Below are 24,731 nucleotides of genomic sequence, written 5' to 3'. Positions count from 1 at the left end.
TAAAATAGAAATTAAAATAAAAATCATATAAAAGTAAAAAGATAAAAAAAACTACTTGCTTTTGAAAGAAATGCAGTATTTGTATGTTGTTTTCATACAGCTTGTAAGATAGTTCATCACTAAAATGAAAAGTTATTTGGGCATCACTTCATATAATAATAAAATATTTATTAAAACAAAGAGAACACATTTAATCAAGTTAAAGATTTTGTACTTTACATTGGTTTCTTCTTTTTACTCTATTTCATATTATTAATTTTTAAAGCATAAAAATTAACAACAAAATAATGCAAAATAATCATTAGTATCGTTATTTCAAAGTGAAACAAAACATATGACTAAAAATAAAAGCAAGAACATAAGATAAAAGTACAAATCTGAAGCCAGAACAAAGGAGTTTTTGTTATTGGTCAAAAAAATTAAAAATTAAAAACAAAAACTATTTCTTTTATAGTAGTCTATTATTATTGAAAAACTTGTTCAACATTTAATTTGATTTTATTAATTCGGTATTCCACCTTTTTTCTTTTAGTTTATGAAAATTTCTTTCTTATTTGTCTACTCCTTAGATTTAATATTTGATCCCATTTATGTACATATTTAGAAACATTTATATAAAAGGATTAGGCCATCTAGTTAAAATACTTTTTTAAATAAATTGAAAATTAATTTTAAAATGCACACAAACAGTAGCGTGCAAAAGCTTAGAAACACCAACTTTTTTCAGTTTTTACAGCATAACTTTTCACAAACTTTCTTAAAAATACTATTTCAATTTAAAATACAAACCACAAAAGTTGTAAATTGAAAGGTTAACTAACTTTTAAATGTTTTTTTGAAAAAGCTTCAGTGCAAAAGTTAAGAATCAGTATCACACCCTGCAACTAAATCATATTTTTGTAAACAAAAGCAAAATTAAAAGTTAAAATATTTGTGAAATTTAATAATCTAATTACTTTGAGATATTTCAAAGGCAGTGAAGTATAACTAATTACCAAAATATTGGTAAAATTTTATAATTCAATAACTTTGCAATATTTTAAAAGCATGGGAAAAGCTAAGGAAGTTTCAAAGGAAATAAAGGAACTAATTATAAAAGCTGTGGGAAATAAAATGACTTACACGCAGATTTCTGAACTTTACAATGTTTCTAAACAAGGAATAAGTCACATTATGAATAACTTGTCTGAGCAAAACTATTGAAAGCAAACCTCGCTCCGGAAGACCTAAAGTTACAACTGAAAAGTTTGATAGATTATTAGTAAGATATTCCAAAAATAATACTCGCAAGTCTGCTGCCAAACTTAATTCATTTATGCATCAGTGTTATGGCACAAACTGCAGCATCCATACAACTAAACGTAGATTATGACAAATGATCTCTATGGCCATGGTCCAGTTATGAAACTGCAAATATCTGCAAGAATATTAAAAACCAGAATAAAATTTGCAAAAGATCATATTAGTTGGTCAGTTAATGACTGGTCAAAAGTCTTTTTTTCTGATGAATTAAAGTTTATGCTATTCAGTAGTGACGGAAATAGGTATGTTAGGCACCCAGTAGGAGACAGATTAGTCCAAAATATCAGTTACCCACTGTTAATCATGGAGGAGAAAATGTTATGGTTTCGGTATGTTTTAGTTGTGAAAATGTGGGTCCCATTCATCACATGGAAGGTGTTATGGACCAGAGAATTTATTTAGACATCATTAAGAATGTTATGCTGCCACATGCAAAGCATAAATTGACTCACAAATGGGTCTTACAACAAGACAATGATCCAAAGGATTGTACCAGATCTGTTAAGGAAAATTTTAAATCACAAAAAATCAAAGTTCTTGAATGACTTTCATTAAGCCCAGATCTCAATCCTATTGAGCATCTTTAGGAACACATCGACTGGAATTTAGTTGGTAGAAAAACAACTAACAAAGACCATTTATTTGCACTTATTAAAGAATGTTGGTATATTATTCTTCAGGATGTTCTCATTAAATAAACAGATTCAATGCCTTGTTGCTGTGATGCTGCTTTAAAGGCAAAGGGATATGCCACCAAATACTAAGTGTTTTATTAAAACTATTTCACTGTTAAAAAATTGTTAATTTGTGAATTTTAGTAAAAGTTTCAGCTTTTTTGAAATAAATATTAATCAAATTCGGTTGTTTCTCAACTTTTGCACAGAAGCTTTTTCAAAAAAACAATTAAATGTAAAATAAACGTTAAATTTTACAACTTTTGTTGTTTGTAGATTAAAATAATATAGAGCACATTTGGTAAAAATTTCAGCTTATTTATGAAAGTTTGTGAAAAGTTATGCAGTGGAAATTGAAAAAAAGTTGGTGTATTGCACGATACTGTATATAGATAGAAAAAAAATATATATATTAAAGCAAATATATATATATATATATATATATATATATATATATATATATATATATATATATATATATATATATATATATATATATATAGGGCAATTCCAAAAAACCTCTCATGGAAACTCGTATACATTATATATATATATATATATATATATATATATATATATATATATATATATATATATATATATATAGGGCAATTCCAAAAAACCTCTCATGGAAACTCGTATACATTATATATATATATATATATATATATATATATATATATATATATATATATATATATATATATATATATATATATATATATATATATATATATATATATATATGTATATATATATATATATAATGTATACTCGTATACATTATATATATATATATATATATATATATATATATATATATATATATATAATTAATTAGTAAAAACACTTATCTAACTTTTATCTTCGACTTGAAGTTTCACCATTGCTGGATCATCATGAAGAGTTACTAAATCTCAAAAAAAATTCAATTTATAGAAAAAAATATTTTACAGGAAGTTATAAATTATCATAAAAAATTTTTAATTACTATATTTTTTTGTTAACGGGAAGTTACAGCAAGAAATTATGAAATAATTTTCTTTGGAATGGGGATAGTTTAATTTGGTCATTTGTTTTTATAATTTTTTAAGAGGTATTTATTTTCGTGCCTACATTTAGAAATTAATTCAGATTTTTTATTAAATAAATTTTCTTGATTTAAATGAGTAATTGTTTCAAATTTTTCTTGCAAACATAGCATACATTTCTTGGAAATGTTATTATAGGCAGGGGCAGATTTTAGAATAGACCATTGTAAATTAAAATTTTTATTTTTTTCTTTTAAATCCCAAATAAATTTTGACAACATAGTCTCTTTTGAATATTTTTTGTGTTTAAACGATTGTTTGTGGTTGGCATAACGTTTTTTCCATTCCCCCACAGTTAAGCCAATATATTGTTTAACGGGGTTATTTTGTCAGGAAACAATGCACTTGTAAATTACATTTTTCGAAAGGCATTTTTTATTTAGAGGGCAATCTATTTTTGTTTACAATTACAATAATCAGTGTTTTTTTTCTTTTATATGTTCATTTTTATTAATTAACGCGTAGTTGTGGCCTTTTATAATTCTTTCTAAATTTTTTGTACAACTATAACTTACTTTAATGGTATTTCTGTTAAAAATCTTATCTAATTTATTAGAGGGAGGAAAATGTTTGTCTACTAATTTTAGAAAAATTTTACCTATATTTGTTGAAACATTTTTGCTGTATGGGGGGTTGAACCAAATTATGTTTCTATTTCTATTACGCTTTTTTGCAATTTTCTTTTCAAATTTTAGCTCGAAATTTTGAAAGCCACTTTTTTTAAGGGCATCTTCATAAACGCGTTTAGAGGAGTTAAAAATATTTTCATTAGAAGAGTTTTGGTTTAGCCTATTGTTAATTGAAATTGAAATTTGTTTTAGAATTTGAGGGGGATGGTTCGAATTTACATTAATATACAATAATTCGTCATTAGGTTTTTTGTAGGGCTTATAGGAACTTTCTGAGAGGTTAAATGTGACATCAAGAAAATTCACTACTTTTAAATTTATATTTATTTCAATTAGGAAGCCAATATTTTTAAAAACTTTAATAATATCTTTTCTAATTTTATCGAGTTGTGGCCCTGATAAAACTTGTGACTCGATAAAATTAGATAAGAGTACAGCAAAAATGTTTCAACAAATATAGGTAAAATTTTTCTAAAATTAGTAGACAAACATTTTCCTCCCTCTAATAAATTAGATAAGATTTTTAACAGAAATACCATTAAAGTAAGTTATAGTTGTACAAAAAATTTAGAAAGAATTATAAAAGGCCACAACTACGCGTTAATTAATAAAAATGAACATATAAAAGAAAAAAAACACTGATTATTGTAATTGTAAACAAAAATAGATTGCCCTCTAAATAAAAAATGCCTTTCGAAAAATGTAATTTACAAGTGCATTGTTTCCTGACAAAATAACCCCGTTAAACAATATATTGGCTTAACTGTGGGGGAATGGAAAAAACGTTATGCCAACCACAAACAATCGTTTAAACACAAAAAATATTCAAAAGAGACTATGTTGTCAAAATTTATTTGGGATTTAAAAGAAAAAAATAAAAATTTTAATTTACAATGGTCTATTCTAAAATCTGCCCCTGCCTATAATAACATTTCCAAGAAATGTATGCTATGTTTGCAAGAAAAATTTGAAACAATTACTCATTTAAATCAAGAAAATTTATTAAATAAAAAATCTGAATTAATTTCTAAATGTAGGCACGAAAATAAATACCTCTTAAAAAATTATAAAAACAAATGACCAAATTAAACTATCCCCATTCCAAAGAAAATTATTTCATAATTTCTTGCTGTAACTTCCCGTTAACAAAAAAATATAGTAATTAAAAATTTTTTATAATAATTTATAACTTCCTGTAAAATATTTTTTTCTATAAATTGAATTTTTTTTGAGATTTAGTAACTCTTCCTAATGATCCAGCAATGGTGAAACTTCAAGTCGAAGATAAAAGTTAGATAAGTGTTTTTTACTAATTAATTATATATATATATATATATATATATATATATATATATATATATATATATATATAAATATATACTTTTATATATATATATATATATATATATATATATATATATATATATATATATATATATATATATATATATATATATACATATATATATATATATATATATATATATATATATATATATATATATATATATATATATATATATATATATATATATATATATCTATAGGGCAATTCCAAAAAACCTCTCATGGAAACTCGTATACATTTTATCAATTACTTTCATAAAAATAAAACTGACTATCTTTAAATTTACTCTCATTTAATTCTTATCTGTATAATTACTTTGTAAACAAAAAATGGTATATTTTAATAATGCTAACAAAGTATAAATTAAGTTTAAAGCGAAATCACGCACTGAACAGAAAAAACTTAAATTTTAGTTACTAGATAAATTAACTTAAATTTCTTGAAAAATGTGTATTTCAGTGGTATACTTTTTCTTTTAAATAATATTTTAAACATTAGTAAAGATTTCTAGAAAGTTACAGGATTGCAATATGTATTATAGAGTCACAGCAATTGTTTAAATGCAGTTCATGAATAATCATGAACAGAAGTCACGCACAGAAATTGTGAATTTGTCAACTTTATGTAGGTACTTTTGTGAAAATATATTGCTTGTGGGTATTTCAAGTAAGATACTTCAACAACTCATATTTAATGAATTTTCAATGAGAAATGGCAGTCATCAATTAATTATAACTAAAGTATAGCATTTTGAAAATTATTGTATATTTTTCAAACTGTGACGCAAAAAAAAAAAAAAAAATATGTATATTTAATTTATTCAGGTAGCCTAAAATATGATAAAAATATATTTGTTACAACTGTTCTTTAGGAGAATAAAAAGTATTACTTCCTTCTACTTCCTTAATTTCTACTTCCTTCTGCTAAGGCTGCTGTTGCTTTAATATCTTGTTCTCTTGGTTTTTCTAGCCAAGAAGCCCATTTTTCAGTTTCATTTGCTTGACATTTTTGAATTAAGAATAAGACTTTTGAATTAAGAATAAGAATTCTGTTTTCACAATTTTTTTAAATTCATTCAATATTAACTTTTTTTCCATTTTTTTCACAATATTTTACTTTTTCTCTATAACTCACTTCTAATAGCTTAAAACTTCTTTTTTTTGTTTTTCACATCTTTTTTTTTTGAATTTCTATTTTGACTTTGATGTGATTTGTTTATGTTTTCAATTAAAACCTCAAAAATGCTGTGAAACCATGCAATTTCAAATTTTCAAAAACTTCTACACTAAAATATTTTAACTTAAATCGTTAGTAATTAAATTTTGAATGAATTAGCTTGATACTTTGAACATAATTGTTGTAAATCACTTTTAAATAGAGTGTTTTGAAAAAACATTAAACGGGTGTTTACAATAAAAATGAGTTATACTAAATATAATATAGAAAATAGAAAACAAAATAAATGTAAATACAAAATAAAAAATAACATTTACTTAATAGTTTTACATTATAAATTATATTGGCTTGTAATTTTATAATACTTCAAAACCTTTTTAAATGATTTTCGCATTTTTCTAGTAGCTTTTAAACAACCGAAGCAACCGAATAAACAATCAAAGCAACCAAATAAACAACCAAAGCATTTTCTCAATACTTAAGTAAAATTTTTCTATAAGTTCTTTTTCTATAAATTTATTTAAAACTCCATTACTTAATTTCTTTTTTAATGATAACTAAAATTCCAATTTCTTATACAGGTTTTACAATCTAAACTGTTTTGAGCAGACAAGAACATAATAATTAAATAAATATATAAACCGATAAGACAGTATGCTAAGAAAAATGTTGTAATAAATGTAGTAATAAATGTTACAAAAGAAACACTCAAAAGTTGTTTAAAAAGATTATAAAGTTTAAAATTATAAGCCAATATAACTTATACTAAAACTATTTAGTAAGTGTAAATTTCTATTTTATATTTGCATTTAAAATATTTTCTTTTTTCTATATTATATTTAATAGAACAAATTTTTTTTGTCAACACACATTTAAAGCATTTCAAAGAAAATTTTTAAAAGCGATTCACTCAATGACATTCTGATTAAAAAAATTCAAACCTAATAGTTAATTTAACTTAGAAAAAGTTAATTAGAAAAATCACCTGATTGCGATCCTAAAGACTTGCCAACATTTATTTTGCTTATAAATAGATCTAAAAAGAAATTTACTCATTTAAATTTATTTATCTACCTATAAGGTGTGTGAATATGTATATATATATATAAATATATATATATATATATATATATATATATATATATATATATATATATATATATATATATATATATATATATATATATATACATATATATATATATGTATATTAGGGATATGACTTTTTTGCAACCTACTAGGCCTGTATCGTAATTCAATGAACTTTTATGTAAAAAGAACGAATAGATGTTTCATTTTGACATATTTTGAAAAAAGGTCACCCCAAAACCAAAAAATCGAATTTTCAATAGGTACACTTTTGTACAGTAAATGAATATTAAAGGCTGAAGATGTTGTAAGAGTCATACTCCTGTTGTTATTTTATTTATTTATGCAACATGTACTGTGATATAACAAAAAACATTATGTGATATATAATTATACAAGTATTACAAAATTAACAGTATCAAAGCGTCTAGTACAACAATATACATAACTGTCTGTGTCTATAGGCCTACTGTGTTTAGTACATGGGTCACATGATGCTCACGTCTCATAAAGAGTCTAGCGCTTATTACTTAGAATGAATCGAAGTTGCAGTTTGTCTTTCTTTCTGCAGGAAGCATACAGGTCTTGCATCACCTTTATTGCACGTTCAGCTATCTGATTACTTCGTGGTATGTCGATGACGGATGGCTCTTTCTTCCAGTGATTTTTGAATGACTGCAATGCCTTTTTGTAAGGCTTCAATACATCAGATAAATTCTTGAAGTCATTGTCATTGTACTTTTGACTACTAAACCAATGTTCTGCCCACTCATATGAAATGAACCTGCAAACCTTCTCCAAATTCTTTCTCGCTTCAGGCATAAGAATGAACGCCAGAATGGCGAGAATGGCTCTTGAGTTCCATCTGGCATTGCTCATATTAGGAATGTTCTGAAAGTGAATCAGAGGGAAGTTTCTTTGTTCTTCATAGAACCTAAACACTCTTGTTAAATGGTACAAAAACTTCATATCGTCTCTCCACCCTGATTTATCAAGAATTTCTACAGTTCCATTCACAAACTTATCCTTCAGTTCATCATACTTATTCAACAGTTCAGACACAAATGGGTATTCAATGTTTGGAGATTTGGTATCACCCCCAAGTTCTTCGTCCATCACCAGACGGAGAATCCTATCTAGTACGTGATGCTGACAACCGATAAATTGTGGTATTGTGACACCCTTTAATTTAAACATACGTTGCAACTTCACAACAACTCCATTTCTCTTCCCAGTATTGACGTTTGTTGTATCAGTAATGATCATCTTAATTGAATTCCACAAATTGTATTCATCAATAAGTTTGGCAATTTTTTCAGCAACAGTTTCAGCTTTGCCATCTTTTAAACGCAGTGCATCAAGTTTCACGTCAGTTCTTTCATTCTGAAGTACAACTACCTGATATTCCTTATCATCTATTCGTTTGCCGTCAAAGTGTAAGGACCACTGTTCCATTTTAAGTTGTTGTATCATTTCTTTTTTTAATTTACCTGCCTCTTTGAATATGGACTTGTAAATTGCTGATTGACTTGGAGTTGGAATATCAATACCTTGTTGTGATAATACATTGCATATTTTAGCAGCTTTCTTTGTGGAAACTCCACTTGATGTAACCATACTTACAGCAAATTTACTTTTGTAGTGCTTTCTAGTTTTTTTCTGAGTGTCCTCATCATCGTCTTTATCACCGTCGTCGTCTTCATCATCTTCACTCTTACTTTTGCAGTTTTCAGATTCAGTACCACTGTCTGTGGTAGACAGGACTTGTGATGTGGAAGGTATTGCTGTTCCAGACTGGACTTTCCTTCTCTTGGAAGGGTGAATGGTTTCTTTACTTGCCACTTGTCCTGTTGAGTACCCCACCTGTCCTTTAATTTCTTTTTGTAGGTGGTATAGACGTTTATCTTCCGAGGATAACCACTGGCCATTCACTTTCGTGATGTCAAATAATGCATTGAGAACATCATATTTTCCACGCTTGACACATTCATCATAGACCTTCAGCACCTTCATAAGCTTTGCTCTTATCACTTGATCAGACACACGTGGAAAATTCAGTTTATTGTCCCACAATTTTGTAATTTCCTTAGAAATTTGGACTATTCGTTCTTTTCTTCCTTTAACATATGCTCCGAGAAACTGGTATCTTCCTACGATCTGCAATTGAAGTGGTATTCTGGATTTTTCATCGAGTGAATGTTCTTCTACAGCCACGCTTCCTCTTCTTCTGTGTGACTCTTGAAATCTCACCAAATTTTTAGTCCAAGTCTTCTTGTTCTTTGTTACTGTGGTATGACTTTTCTTGTGAGACATCATATAATATTGTTACGACTTTACGGATAGCTGAGCGTAAATATCCGTTTAATAAAGTCGTTTAATTAATAAAATACTTTAACTGTATAGTAATCCAATTGTAGTTCGATAATCCAGTCAATGTTGATAACAGTTCGATAATCCAGTCCGTATCCTAACGATAATGCTACAACTACTTATACTTCGTACACTTACAGCGTCTTTAGTTCGCTACAGTAGTTCCTTATTAGCTCAGTTACACGCAGAGTACTTCATAGAACTATTCACATTATCAACACTGAGCTCTGACAGCAGCTCGCTTATATAATTATTTAGAGCTTCCAGAATGTTCTACTAAGTTCTATAATCTTCTACAGTCTGTTACAGTCGTCTATATCACCGTGGTAACACAATGACGTCATCACATAACAATTCCAAGTATTTGCCAGCACACGGCCGTTTCGTTGCCATGGTAACGTGTGGCGTTATATTTATAAATTCATAACAAAATAATGAAATAAATAGAATTAAGCTGAGAATTAAGCTTAAGATTAAAACATCGGTCAAAAATGAATGTATAAAAATGGTAAATCAAATTTTTATTTTGGGGGTGACCTTTTTTTGTTGCAGAAAGCTATTTGGGCCTTTTTTCATGATTTTAGGTAAAAGTTCATCGATTTATGATACAGGAAACATTTTATTTGAAAAAAAATTAAAAAGTCATATCCCTAATGTATATATATATATATATCACCATATGCCATTGTCCCAATTTAAGACATTTTCTTTAGATCTTGAACATTGCATACATTGTATTTCAATCGCTTCAGGAATTTTTCTTGTGTATTTGTTTGAAACAACGGAAAGGGTTTTAAGGTTTTCCCAGTTAATTTTACGATTGCAATGTTGTGTATTTTTCACTATTCCATATGTATCCCAGTTGGCTTTTGTAACATTACTTTTTTGCTCTTGAATTTAAGTGGAAATTTTTTTTCTTGTTTTACCAATATAACATGCTCCGCATGTGCAATTTAGCTAATTTTGGGATCCACGGTAAAATAACTTAATTTTTAGTACAATTTTTTGAAAATAAGATGAATTTGTGAAATATTTATAATTTTTAACAATATCTGAATACAATTTATAGAAATGTACATTTTCAGTAAAATTCTTAATAAGAAAACTGATTTCATCAAACTGATTTCATGATTGAATGTTATGTTCTGAACAAATTTTGTATACTCTAGCTAAAAAAACCTTGAAAAAATACCAACAGTAATACTTTGTGAAATAGATGATTTCGGTTTTATAAGTATGTTTGTAATTGCATCCTTGCGAGTATGGAAAACTCACAATTGTTAAGGGAGTGATTGGTTGAAATACAAACAAAATTTCATTTGATTTTAAGCACTTTTGTATTTGCATGTATATTGGATAGATTTATCTTGTGAATTTAAAAGTGTTAAAAAAGAATTTGTGTCATCAAAACAAATAAATTGAGAAGGGCTGTCATCAACGTAATGTTTATAAGTTCAAGATGAAATTAATTTTCTTATGGCTAACTTTTAAACAGTTTTTTTAATGATTTTCTAGTGGTTTTATTTAGTTTCATAATGGCTCTTGCTACATGAGCTAAAATATAACATAAATAAATAATATGATACCACGTTTTAATGCTTATATTAATGCTATTAATGTTGTCACTTAAATTTTATATATATATATATATATATATATATATATATATATATATATATATATATATATAAATATATATATATATACAACCCTCGGAATTAGGAAAATTGAGGTTGGCAATAGTTTGCCGACCTCAACCTTTTAGAGGTCGGCATCAGGTTGGCACCAGGTTGGCAAAAATTATTTGATACAAAGGTCTTACCATAAAACATAGAAATGAGGTCGGCAATTTTTTGCCGACCTCAAACACTTTCAGGTCGGCAGTTAGGTCGGCATTGCCGAATGCTGACCCTAATTCCGAGGGTTGTATATATATATATATATATATATATATATATATATATATATATATATATATATATATATATATATATATATATATATATATATATATATATATATATATATATATATATATATATATATATAATAAAAATACAAGGTATTCAACGTTTGAATGATAAACGGATTCAAACGTTGAATACCTTGTAATTCTTGAGCTGTTAAGTTAAAAATGGTTTTATTTACGGTGAATAATAGTTCAATTTTTAATTATGCATAAAAAAATTTATATAATAAATTTTTTTTATGCGTAGATGGCTTTTGCCATCCATTGTGCCCTGTGCAGTGCACCAGGTTTGCGAATGGCTACATCAACCTGCAGCCCAACCATTTGTGCAGCAAGAAGTAGAAACTCTAAATAGTCATCTCGTGAATTTCTGACCTCAAGTTGACATTTGATGAATGCTTTAATTGCATCTGAAACAATTATCAAAGGGGTTGATCTAGCTTCTGGTGTGTGATTCATTTCTGTCCATTTTTCACGAAACCTTTTGAAAAATAAAATTTCTGGTCCAGTGGATGGTCCAAGACAAACATTGAATACATCAGCAAGCAGCACTTCAAACATATGATGACGGCAAGCCATCCATAATAAATTACGCCCCATGGCTTTTTCTAGAAAAGTGCAAACTCCATTGAGTTTTCCAGTATTGGAAGCTGTCGTGTCAAAGCACATGCCAATAACCATTGATTCACGCTTCCAAGATTTTATATGTTCATGCAATTGTAGTACCATCAATAAGTGATGAGAGCAGGACAGGTAACCGATCTACGTTGACCACACCAGTAACATCGGTCAAAATTTTCCCATCCCAATGAACAATAGATTTTGAGGGAACATAATTTCCTTTTTTTATTGATTTGAATTATTTCTCTTACAATGCTTCATCAAATGAACTTGGTCAGCATACAGATCTTTAATTTTCTGTATTATGTGATGTTTTTGTCGTACAGCATACAGATCTTTATTTTTCTGTATTATGTGATGTTTTTGTCGTACAGGCAGTCTTGATTTTACCCAAAATGGGAGCAGTTGCTCGTGCACTTATTGTGCAGCTTTATTAATGTTTAGCGTCTGTTCATGGTGATAGAATACAAAATTTTTCATGACATCTTGGCCTGAAGGGAGGCGAGCACCTGAGATGGTTTCTTTTGGAAAGCCGATAAGCCATATGTTGTTATTGCTTCTGGTTACTGTAGATATGTTGTTATTGCTTCTGGTTACTGTAGATTTAATTAACAAACTTACAAATTGTTGCTGTACTTCTTGTTTTTTTCACCAATTTATATACAATAAAACATGAGCAAATTGTATTTACTAAAAATAAAAGAAAACAAAATGGCCACTTGGTCATGTGACAATAGCACTGCAGCAAATAATAATAAGTAAAAGTAAAATTTGTTTCTAAACTTTTGTTTAAAATAGCAAGTTGACTGGTCAAAAATATACATTTTTTGCATTCTCTAATAAAGATTATCATTCTATAGGTAATTGTTAATAATATTTTAAATTCTAATTAATGTCAGCAGTGAGATAATTAAACTAGTTTGCATTTCTAGCTTTATTTCACTCATTTTGTGCATATTGTTTAAGATTATTGATATGGATTTTGAATTAACTCGATAGTAAAAATTTAAAAGCCATTGGGGGACCTCTCAAACTTGTTCAAATGAGCTGTAACTTCACCAATTTAATTATTGTACCCAAGAGACACTTTTCAGAGGGTGAGACATCAACAATTTAAAAAAAAAAAATTCCATGCATTTCTGACACCCTAATATATATATATATATATATATATATATATATATATATATATATATATATATATATATATATATATAAATATATATATATATATAAACACTGTATTTCTTTTTTGGTCCTGTTTCTTACCTACATTGATGATCTTCTTGACAGTCTTACATCTAAATTGGCTCTATTTGCTGATGACTTAACTTTATATAATCTTTTTAACAGCTCTTTAACATAATATTGATCTCTTTTAACAGCTTAGGAATTACAGTGACTAGTGAATTTTAACTCCAATAAAACTGAAACTACTGCAAACAACTGTTTCAATATTGTCAACATTCCTACTTTATTAAATAACAATTCTCTCATTAAGTCCTCTTTTTTACTAGGATTGAGTCTTTTCAGTAAATAATGATTTTTACACAGAAAATAAGACAAAACAAAACAACAGCATCAAAAAAATTTAAGATTTTAAATTTTTTTCTTGATTGAAGTATTTTAAGACTAACAGCACTTTTTGGATTTAGTTTTCATGCCATTATTACCAGCTCTTTCTATGTGTGGAAAAGGTTAGAGTTTTTCAAAAATTCACAAGCAATCAATCTAGTCAGTTAGAACGTTTGCAGCTGATGCAAGAAACGACCATAAAAACTCTTTTAAAATTTTATTGAATATTCAAAAATGATTTTTGATTACACTGGATGAGTACACTTCTTTGAAAAATTGAAGGTACATGAATATAATTATTATTCAAAAACACACTGAAATCTGGGACTGAATAGACTTTCTCGATCTCAGTCGGTTGAAAAAAAATGTAGCAATTGTCACAGGAAAGGTGGCTGAATGTGGGTTGAACATTGTAATGACATTGCAGTGACAGCAAAGTCAGTTTTCTCAGTGATTCCGTGGATGAAAATATTTGATTTCAAATTTGACACAATTCGAAATTCCACACTTGCAATCTGTCATCACAAAAGTCAAAAAAATTGTCAAGCAATTAAAAAAATCTCCAGTCAAAAATGAAATCCTCCAAAAAGAAATCATGAAACAGCATAAAAAAGAAGTTTTCCTTCTCCTTCACTGCAGAGTAAGATGGAACAGTCTACTGTCCATGGTTTAACATTTTCTCAAAGATGAAGGATTATCAAAAAAGTATTGATAGATGTTTCTCCACATTTGAATTGCAATGATAATGAAGTAAACATTTTATATGACATTGTTACTGCTATTGAACCAGTCAAATTGGCAGTTGAAGCCCTTTGCCGACTGGATGCAACTCTTCTAACACCTGAGGGGATTTTTAAGTTTCTTGTGAACAGAATAAAACAATGAGACTCAACTCTTTGCATTCCAATGAAGAGTGCAGTTTCGAGACTTTTTGTAAAGAGAAAGCAGAGCAATCTTGTAAGCTTGTACAGATACCAATCCAGAATGTTTATCCAACAATCAAGAACATAAAGTTTTCAAAATGTTTTGAAGCCTATTTTTCAAAAGGCTGCCAAAAATAAGGTGTCAAGACCTTTCCCAACAATTCCAGATGACTTGGATTTCATTCTAGAAGTGCTTGACTCAACAAATCTTGACTAAAATCCATTTTCACTTTAATATGAACTCAAGGATGCAATTAAGCATTCAAGTAAAAAAAAGCACGACAAATCAAACAACAAATTCAAAGCCATTTCAGAAGAAATGTTGGTCTATGAAGCTTCTTGAAAAAGAACTACCACTCTTGAACTTTTGTTCAATGCACTAGAGAATGCATCTCTTTAACAAGTATTAAGCCTAGGTAAACCTGTTCTGCTGCTGAATTACAGTGGGTTGCATAAATGTAGAGTTGATTTTTAATATGATTTTTTTTTGTTTTTTTAAAATTTAAAGCAGACAAAATAATTAATAATTTAAATAGTTTTAAATTTTGTTAGCAGTGGTTTTACAAACAAAATAAAAAAAAAAGTTTTTTCAAAAAAAAAAAATTCTTTTTTTATATTTCTCATAAAAAAGATTTTTATGAGAAATATATACAACTGTTAAAAAAACAAATAAAAAAACGGATCAAAAATATAGAGTCAGGGTGCATTTTAGTATTTTATATGCGCACCACAAACTTTCACACAGGCACAAACACAACTAGGCATAGATTCAACCAGTCGGATGCATAATTCTTTTGGAAATTCTTTCCAAAGCTTTTCTAATGCCTGCTGTAATTGTGCAACACTAGCTATGCTCTCTTTGACCAATCTCTTGTCTATCCAAGCCCAAATATTCTTGATGGGATTGAGATCTGGAGGACAAGCTGGTCAAGGCATGCCTGAAATGTTTTTCCAATCAAGCCACTCTTTAACCGAGATTGCAGTGTGACCCGTTGCGCCATCGTGCTGAAAAATCCATTGTTGTCATCTTCCGTAAAAAGCTCTGGCTGTTGGCAAAAGTTTACTTTTGAGGGTCTCTTCGTAGTTGTACTAGTTAATTCTGCCGTTATAAAAGTTGTATGACCCTGTTCCTTTATGGAAGAAGCACCTCCATATTCCAACTGGTCCTCCTCTGCCTTGTATCCTTGATACACAAAAACGCTATTTGAACTTTTTACCAGCCAGCGTCTTGATGATTAATTTTGACTTGCGATTTACCACCTCAAAAGTGGATTCGTCTGAAAATGATTTTGGACCAGTCTTCTACAGACCAGTGAAGTCTTTTTCTACACCACTTTACTCTTTTTAGGCACGCAAGACACGCGAAAGTGGTTTTTAAGCAACGACATTGCAATCTCAACCTTTCTTATTTAGGCATCTTCAAACACCATCTACTAACACTAACATTATCATTTACCATATTTGTGAACTCTTCAGCAAATTTGCGGTAAAATTTTTTAGGGGTCTTGTCTAACCTTTTGATAGAGATAACTTTGGTCTCTTGAAGTAATCTGTAAAGGCTAACCAAGCTTTGGTATATCTTTAATATCATTATGTAGCTCGTGGTTTTTCAACGCTGTTTGTACACATTTAAACAAAACATTGCACATTTTCTAATTCTTGTTGGCTTTTTATTTTATCTTTTAGCAGACCTACAACTTGCCATTGTACCTTGTCTGAAACAGCTTTTTATTAGACATTTAATACGCTTTAGATTGTATTAATTAATTGGTTTCAAAGATAATTGTAAAAAAAAAAAAAATTTCACACAAACAAAGTAGTGACTCTATATTTATGCAACCCACTGTATTTGTGACAAAAATTCAATCCAGAATGAATGACAACTTATGTGAGATCCTTTGTAACCCTTAGAAACCCTTTGTTTCCTAAAAGTTCATTTTTTTATCAACTTCATTTCAATTAAATCAATATCAGATAAATCAAGTTATGAAAGATTTTATGGTTGTTTTATTTTTTATCACTTTTACCAATATTACACAGTAAAATATACTCTTTTTTTTAATTTACTAATAAATTTAAAAGTTGTTAAAAATTCAACCCTATTCTTTACACCTTCTTAGATTATCATTCACTATTGACCTATCATAGAAACCATATATACAATCAACTGAAAAGTTTGAAAAGTTACGATTTCATTCTCTACCTCTTAGAAATTTCTTGTTCCTTGTATAGAGCATTATTGTCATATTTGGGCTGGTTCTTCTAATGATGCTTTTTCTCTTCTAAACAAGGTCCAAAAGCGCACTGTAAACCTAGCTAGACCTACTCTAATTTCCTAGCTAGAGCCACTCTCCCGTTGTCATGAGGTTGCATCTCTTTCTTTTTTTACAAATTTTAACATAGTCATTCTCACTTGAATCGTTATTCAGCAAAGTTGTATCTTTTTACTGTATCTGCCTCATCATGCTCTAAAAACTTTAATTTATCTAGCTTTTTTACCTGCACTTTTCAATGCTAGAGAACTCTCTCCCATCTTCACGCTTTCCTGACTCATACAACCTTTAACTTAACAAGCCTTCTGTAAACTATTTCCTTTCTTTTTAACTCGATTCTTTGTTTTCAAGTAACTTCCGACTTAATAGCGGTTGCTTGTAGCCTTGTTAGGAATAAATTAGTTAAATAAAAAATAAAATAAAACGTGAAAGTAAAAAGTTAAACAAAAAAAAAGGAAACCTCAGATAATCACAGAAATTCTTCCAAAGGTAAATCCTTTATAAAGTAATAATATGCAAAAGTGGGTAAGAGGCTTTTAAATGTATTTTAGGCAAAAAGTATTTAAAAGGTATTTTGGGTATAAAGAATTTTAGAGTATGTTGAGTATGAAATATTTAGTGGGTGTTTGATATAAAGTATCTAGGGTAAAAAGTGAAAGTAACTTTTTCTTTTTTAAAACATCTTCGCTTCCAAAAAGGCTGCAAGCAACCACTAATTAAAGTTGGAAGTTACTGGAAGAGAAAAGATGTAGATTGTAGAGCAAGATAATGATTGATAGACGACTTAAACAATTGCAAATTATATGAATCCGGAAAGCAAGTAAAAGGAAGCAAATTCCAAAGAACTGATGCTCAAGGAAAAAAACGAGATGAATAAGAGTTTTTGGAACACTTAGGAACAGTCACAGAAAAAGGATGAGACTAAATTGAATGATGAGTAACACAAGAATGAACTGTAGTAAACAGCACAAGAGACACTAGTTCTTTAGAGCAGTGCCCATTATAGTATTTGTAGAAAAGAGAAAGAGAAACAACATTATGACGATGTGATAATGGTTGGAGGTCGGCTGCGAGAGCAGGTCCAACTATGTTTACAATGCATTTTTGCACCTTGTCTAAAGAGGAAGGACATCATTAGAAGTTCCGCCCCAGATATGGGAACAGTATTCCATGCAAGGACGGATTTGAGATGTATAGAGATAGAGAATAGAATCCGCAGTTAGAAAGTGTCAAGCTCGATAAAGAGATGCAACCTTAGCAGATTCAAATTTCGCAACGGATTTGATATATGGTAAAGAAAGGGATAATCCTACAAAACAAAGAGTAGATGATTCATCAAGTACATAATATAGAAAGATCTAAATTATTACAATAACTAGGGCACAATGTATATGAAATTATCATAGATAGAATGATCTTATGTTCAATTGCCACTCTATGTTTATAATTGAAAACTTTAAATAAAAAATTATTTGAAATTTGATAAATTAAAGCATTTTGGCAGACAACTTAGAGGGTAATCATTACAAAAACAAGATAAGTAAATATCATTTGTGTCAACCATTCACTTGCAACAAACTTAACCTTACCATTATAACGCTATGATAATAATAATATGAATAATAGTAATAATATTAATACTGAAGGTTATGCACCTAAAGGTTATGACCTTGCAACTTACTATAACCTATATTGATGAAAAAATATTGCCTTAAAATTTTGGTAAAACATTGTTTAAAAATATTGCTCTTTACACTTTTCTTTGATTCAAAAATTGATAAAATTCTACTTGAGATTCTAATTCTATTAGAAAATTAATTAATACATTTACCAACATTATTTTTTATTGAAACATTGTAACATCACATCACTTAGAAAGTCACGAGCTAAATAGATAGCAATATCCTTATGTCTATTCTTGCTCTGAGGATGTGTTCTATGTTTTTAAAGAACCTTAAATATAACTGAGTTATTAAAATGTGAGCTGTTATTTAAAAATTAGGCCATCATTTTTAAATAAATAAAAAAATACCTTCAATAACAAGCCGACGATTCCCATATTTTTGAGGATCACGCAAGAGAGGCGCATGCTGTCTAATGTTAACAATCATTGATTTATGGTGAAATGTTACCAAAAAGTAACTAAATAAAACTATATACATATATATATATATATATATATATATATATATATATATATATATATATATATATATATATATATATATATATAGAATATAAAATAATTTAGAATAATAATTAATAATAAGCGCACAATTAAATTAAATAATTTATTTATAAATAAAATAAATAATTATTTATAAATTAAAATTATAACACTTTAACTTATAAATAATTAATTATTTATAAATTAAAGTGTTATATTTCAATTGCTTATGTGTAAAGTATGTGAAACAATGACTTTAATAAACACAAACTTTGCTTACAATACAATATAACGAAGAAAACTTACTTGTTTTTGAAAACAGAACAAATTTTATTCATTTTTGCCATTATGATCAGGTAAATACAAAAAATTGCACAAGGAATAAACAAACACAGTCGGAAACCACTCATTAAGGTTCAGAAATCTTTTTCTAGATTTATGATTGTACTGTGAATCACTCTTTCAAAGTAGCCCTTGTATGTAGTCCTCCATCATGTTTTTGTTATACTGTCCTTGATAATGACATTTAAAGTCCAATATACCTTGATGAAAGCACTCACATTGCCCCTCGAAGTAAGCGCCCATGTTCTCCTTGACTTTGCCAAGATGCAAATCAAGTATATGGACTTTCAAAGACATTTTGCATCCTATTTTAGCATAATTCTTTATGAAAGTCTGTACCAACTCCACATAGTTTTTAGCTTTGTGATTACCTAAGAAGCCCTGAACAACTGCAAGGAAACTGCTCCTAGCCACTATCTCCATCCTGTTTAACAGCTTTGCAAAATCCTCAGATTCAATGATCTCATTGATCTGGAACCTCAGATAGCTTTGGAAAAAGATCTTGGAGGTATTATAATGTTGCTAACTCCTTGTCAAGAACAGTGACAAATTGCTTAATGAGGCCTAACTTAATGTGCAGCAGTGGCATATCAACAACTCCCACTTCAAATTGCTCTTTCTAAACAGAAAACTTGGTCTGTTGTGGCCAGTCCTTTGTGTGATAATGCACCTTAGTATCACGGCTGTTGCAGAGAGGGAGGAAATAAGGAAATTTCTTGATACCTCCTTGATGAACCATGAGGAATGATACCATTTTGAAGTCACAGATGACCTCCCATCCATAGTCTTCATACTTTAATGCACTCAGCAACATTTTGACACTGGTGTAGTCCTCTTTGAGATGCACAGAGTGGGCCATCAGGAGAGACAGATAGTTGTTTCCATTGTGAAGCAACACCGCTTTGATGCTCCAGGATGAATTGTCTATGAATTGGCGCCATTCAATAGGATTATATGCGATACCTATAGCCTGGAATGGACTGGCAATATCGTTGCAGAAATACAGGCTATCATGCTGACTGAAAAAGTTGGAGAATCTTTGATGCTGCTTATCTGATCTATAACTTGCACGATACCATTAACCTATTTCCACTGTTTGAGTCTGAATATCAGACTCAAACAGTGTCTGCCTTGCTATCTGATTTGCTCCTGTCTCCTGAAGATGGTCAATGCTGCCTAGGAGAAGTCAGAACAGGCAGATTGGGGCTGTGTAGCACTGGAGCGATGGAAGAAGGTATACCTGGATAAGCGATCTGAGGGCACTTTTGCCGGAGCAATGATTTTTTGGGTTTATTATGTAGAAACACACGATTTTTCAAATTTCATTGTCCTAGCCACAGAAGCAAAGTTTTTCTGGAATAACGGCTATCTCCTTTCTGTTCTAGACCTAACCGGTTAGCAAAACACACTTTTAACCCAGGAACAGAACAAGGGTAAAAATTTGTTACATAGTGTTATTAAAGTGAACATTGTGTATCCCCTGTAACAACAATACCTACACAATAGCACAAACCATGCGTAACAATAATTCAAATTTACTGTACCCCACTGTACTGAAAATAGAATTATTTATTTACTTAACCAATGGCTTTATTAATAACATTTGTTTAAAAGCGATAAAAAAACAAAAAAACAGTAATCTTAAAGTAATTTTAAAATAAAGAAAAGAGGTAGCTTCTTTCATTTTAAAAATAAAAAATTTATCTTAATAAACAAAATTGAAAAAAAAACTACAAATAAAAAAATTATTTTAATAATAAAAAAAAAAAAAATCATCGTAAGTCAAAATCATCAAAACTTTTAACATTAAGTTTTTAAACTTTAATTAAAAATTTCTTTATGTTTTTTTTTTATTTAGTGTAATTTATTATTGTTTATTTATTATTGAGAGAATTTAATCTACAATAGGAAGAATATATTTTAAATTTTTATTTTTATTTATTTGAATATAGGTTATAGGGAATAAGTTTTTAAATGCATTTTAAACGCGTCAAAATGCTACATTTTCAAAGATAAATTTTAAAAGGTGTCTACATGTTTTAAGTTTTATCTTTTAAATTTTAATCTTTCTTCATTATTAAGTACTTTAAACAAAGATTATCATTTTGAAACCAGATTTAAAAAAAAAATGGCTTTTTAATGAATGACATTTAATTTTCTGCAAACAAAACATTTCCAAAAAAATGCTGTAGAAAATACAAATTTTTTCAAAAACAAAAAAACATTCATTTTTAAATAACATAATTAAATAACTCACTGTAGAAAACCAATAAATAAAACAGCAATAGAAGCAGTGTTCTTACTTTTCCAAAATTGAACCTATGGTAAAATCAAAACTTGTTATTAAGAATAATCATGAGTTATAATTTATAAAAAAAGTTATATATGGCCATGACTTTGGCAATGGTTATCTCTACCTAATTATAAATTTTATTATTTCTATTTCTATTGTTATTAGTTTTATTATAGACAACATGCATTGTTCAGAACAAAATGTTGATATTGCTATATGAGACTGATTGTCTTATAAGTAAGCTAATATAATTATAATATAAATAACATATCACTAACTTCATTATAAGGTATTGAGTACATGTCTTCATTTTCCTGGTCAACAAACTTATCAAATTCATGTTCAAAACTAGTAACCTTTAAAAAGATTTTAAATAAATATAAATAATAAACTTTAATAAATAAAAAATAAATAAAAACGATTAAAAATAATCATATAACTTACTTTTATTATAGGAAGGACAGGCGGCTCGGTATGTTGAAGATAATTAATTACCATTATTACAAAACAGTATGGTGATAATCCTCCATTATCAGCATTGTCCAGATTACACGCCTATTAAAAATTTTATAATTTTAATTTATAATTTTCATTATAAATATCCAAAACTATGTAGCATTAAATTAAATTTTGTATAAATTCAAACTTGCCTTACTCCACAATCTTATTAACATAGCCAGTTTAGCACATCTCTCATCAGCATTGATGTACTTGATTATTAAATCAGATGTACGATAACACTAAATATATTTTTAAATTATTTTTTACATGCAATTTTACACAAAGATGCATTTACACAAAGATGCTTGTCAAAAATAATAAATAAAAAATGCATAAAAAAAACAACTAATTATGTTACTCATCTAAAATAGCGTTAATTTATATTTAATATATAACACTTATTTTGACATACTGTCTTGTCTTATTTTTTCTGAAACAAATATAACCGTTTGTCGCTGTATTTCCTGAAAAATGTAACTCATAAAACTAGTATTGTCAAATAAGACAATACTAGTTTTATGAGTTATAAATGTGTTTGCTAAATTATTTTGTCTAGAATAATTTTTATAAACTTTTTAAAATTTTGTTTATTTACGACATATTAAAATAATAAACCTTCTTCAGTAGCTGAATATTTAGATTATTTCAATGTTTTGATAAAAAAGTTATTAATTAGATATTATTATATTAAAAAAATTGTTTTGTAAAAATTCAAACTTCACTTTTCTCATTTTATCTAAATTTATAAATATTTTTATAAATATATTTGTTAAGAATGACCTTATTTTATATATTTGTAATCTGCAAATTCTAATTTAAAATTTTGTCACAACAATATGGAGTTTTTAAAATGTTAATTAATGTAACATTTTAAATAATTTTATTAAATAATTTATTAAAATACTAAATTAAAATAATTGATTAAAATACAGTTAAAATAAACGTTAATTATTTCATTAAAATACAGTATAAAAGTATATGTATAGAGTAAATTAAGTATTACCAAACAAAAGAAATCGCTTATTGCTTTTTGGGTAGGTGAATTGCTCTATTTCCAACACTTTATTACAAGGCCTGCTCTCCCTGTATAGTCTTTTAATTTTGAATGTGTTGAGATAAAATTAAAAGACAACATTATCAAGTAGGCCAGTAGTTCCATATTACAAAACTCTATCATTAAGTTATAACAGGTTAGGCAGGATTGCCTATTTTACTAAGAAAACATTTTTAGTGTCCCTAGCTTAAATACTTAATGCAATAATATGTCAATTAAACAACAACATCATTTTCAACTTTTCAACTTTTAAATGAGATTGCTACCAATGCACCTGTCACAAGGAGATAGTTAAACCAAAGTTGCATCTCATCTTACAGCTGATGGGTTTTATAAGATGCAGAGATTTAGTTGATTGTTTTTGTATTTTCTCTGGCATGTCAATATTTTCCTTGATGATGAGGTGACCAGGCAGTAATTGCTAACTCAAGACATAGTCTTATTTACATTGTATAGAAACTCTTCCATAGATTCTAGTATGCAAGTCAAAGTATGCCTTAAAAAGCCAAGATTAAAATTAGTTTTGTCAGCAGCTATAGAAGTTTAGTTTTTTAAATATAGCTGTAAACAACCTAAATATTAACAATGCCATGTTGCACATGGATAGTGCCCCTGTTAATGCTTTTGTTATGCATTGTCAAGGCTAAATTAGGATCCCTAAGTTACAACTTTAAGTTAATTAGTAGGACTGAGACAACTGCATAGCTCATTGCTTGGTATGCCATGCTCTATCTATAAATGAGTAAAGTTCTTTTTAAACTTAAATCATGCCTAAAATAACCCAAAATAATAAACATAAAAAACCATCACATGCTTGTCAAATACTTGGCTTGGGGGTATACACATCAACTCACCTATTTGTCAAGGAATCTGGTTTGAATCATTTGACCTTTTTTTTATGTGTTCCCGCTTAGCACCTCTTCCATCACTTTCCTCTTTCTTCTTTATCTTTCTCCTTCTTCTCAAAACTGCACTCTTTTAGATGTAATTTCTGATCAAAGGACCATGTCCTTTCTTATCACCCCTCTGCCAATATTGTTGTTATTGGCGACTTTAATGCTCATCATGCTAAATGGCTTATCTCTAACACCACTGACCCTGCTGGCACTAAAGCCTATGACTTCTGCATTTCTTTAATTCAGGTAGTAAACTTTGTAATCCGTTTTACAGACAACCCTAATCACTTACCTTTACTTCTTCATTTGTGTTTTATCTCTTGACTATAGCTTGTGTTTAGTTTCTCCTTTTTCTCCTTAAGGTGGTTCCAACCATGCAATGAGTTCTACAAATCTTTCATCTTCCATCTTGTTCTTCTTCTTCTTCTTTGGACTCAC

The 24,731-nt window shown here is 28.4% G+C and overlaps 1 protein-coding gene across 1 annotated transcript in view; it reads right to left on the bottom strand.

The window, feature by feature from the left end:
- LOC136091227 (terminal uridylyltransferase 4-like) overlaps positions 1–24,731 on the bottom strand; it is a 91,874-nt gene that overhangs the window by 26,698 nt on the left and 40,445 nt on the right. Inside the window, exons 10-16 of the mRNA XM_065818384.1 lie at positions 22,493–22,582; positions 22,287–22,397; positions 22,121–22,198; positions 21,807–21,868; positions 19,073–19,182; positions 7,206–7,256; positions 60–119 (exon numbers count right to left, since the gene is read on the bottom strand). Coding sequence (XP_065674456.1) covers positions 60–119; positions 7,206–7,256; positions 19,073–19,182; positions 21,807–21,868; positions 22,121–22,198; positions 22,287–22,397; positions 22,493–22,582 — 562 coding nt within the window. The remainder of the gene's footprint in view (positions 1–59; positions 120–7,205; positions 7,257–19,072; positions 19,183–21,806; positions 21,869–22,120; positions 22,199–22,286; positions 22,398–22,492; positions 22,583–24,731) is intronic.

The sequence above is a fragment of the Hydra vulgaris genome, chromosome 14 (assembly GCF_038396675.1).
Source record: "Hydra vulgaris chromosome 14, alternate assembly HydraT2T_AEP".
NCBI lineage: Eukaryota > Metazoa > Cnidaria > Hydrozoa > Anthoathecata > Hydridae > Hydra > Hydra vulgaris.
This window is presented reverse-complemented; position numbering and strand designations above follow the sequence as displayed.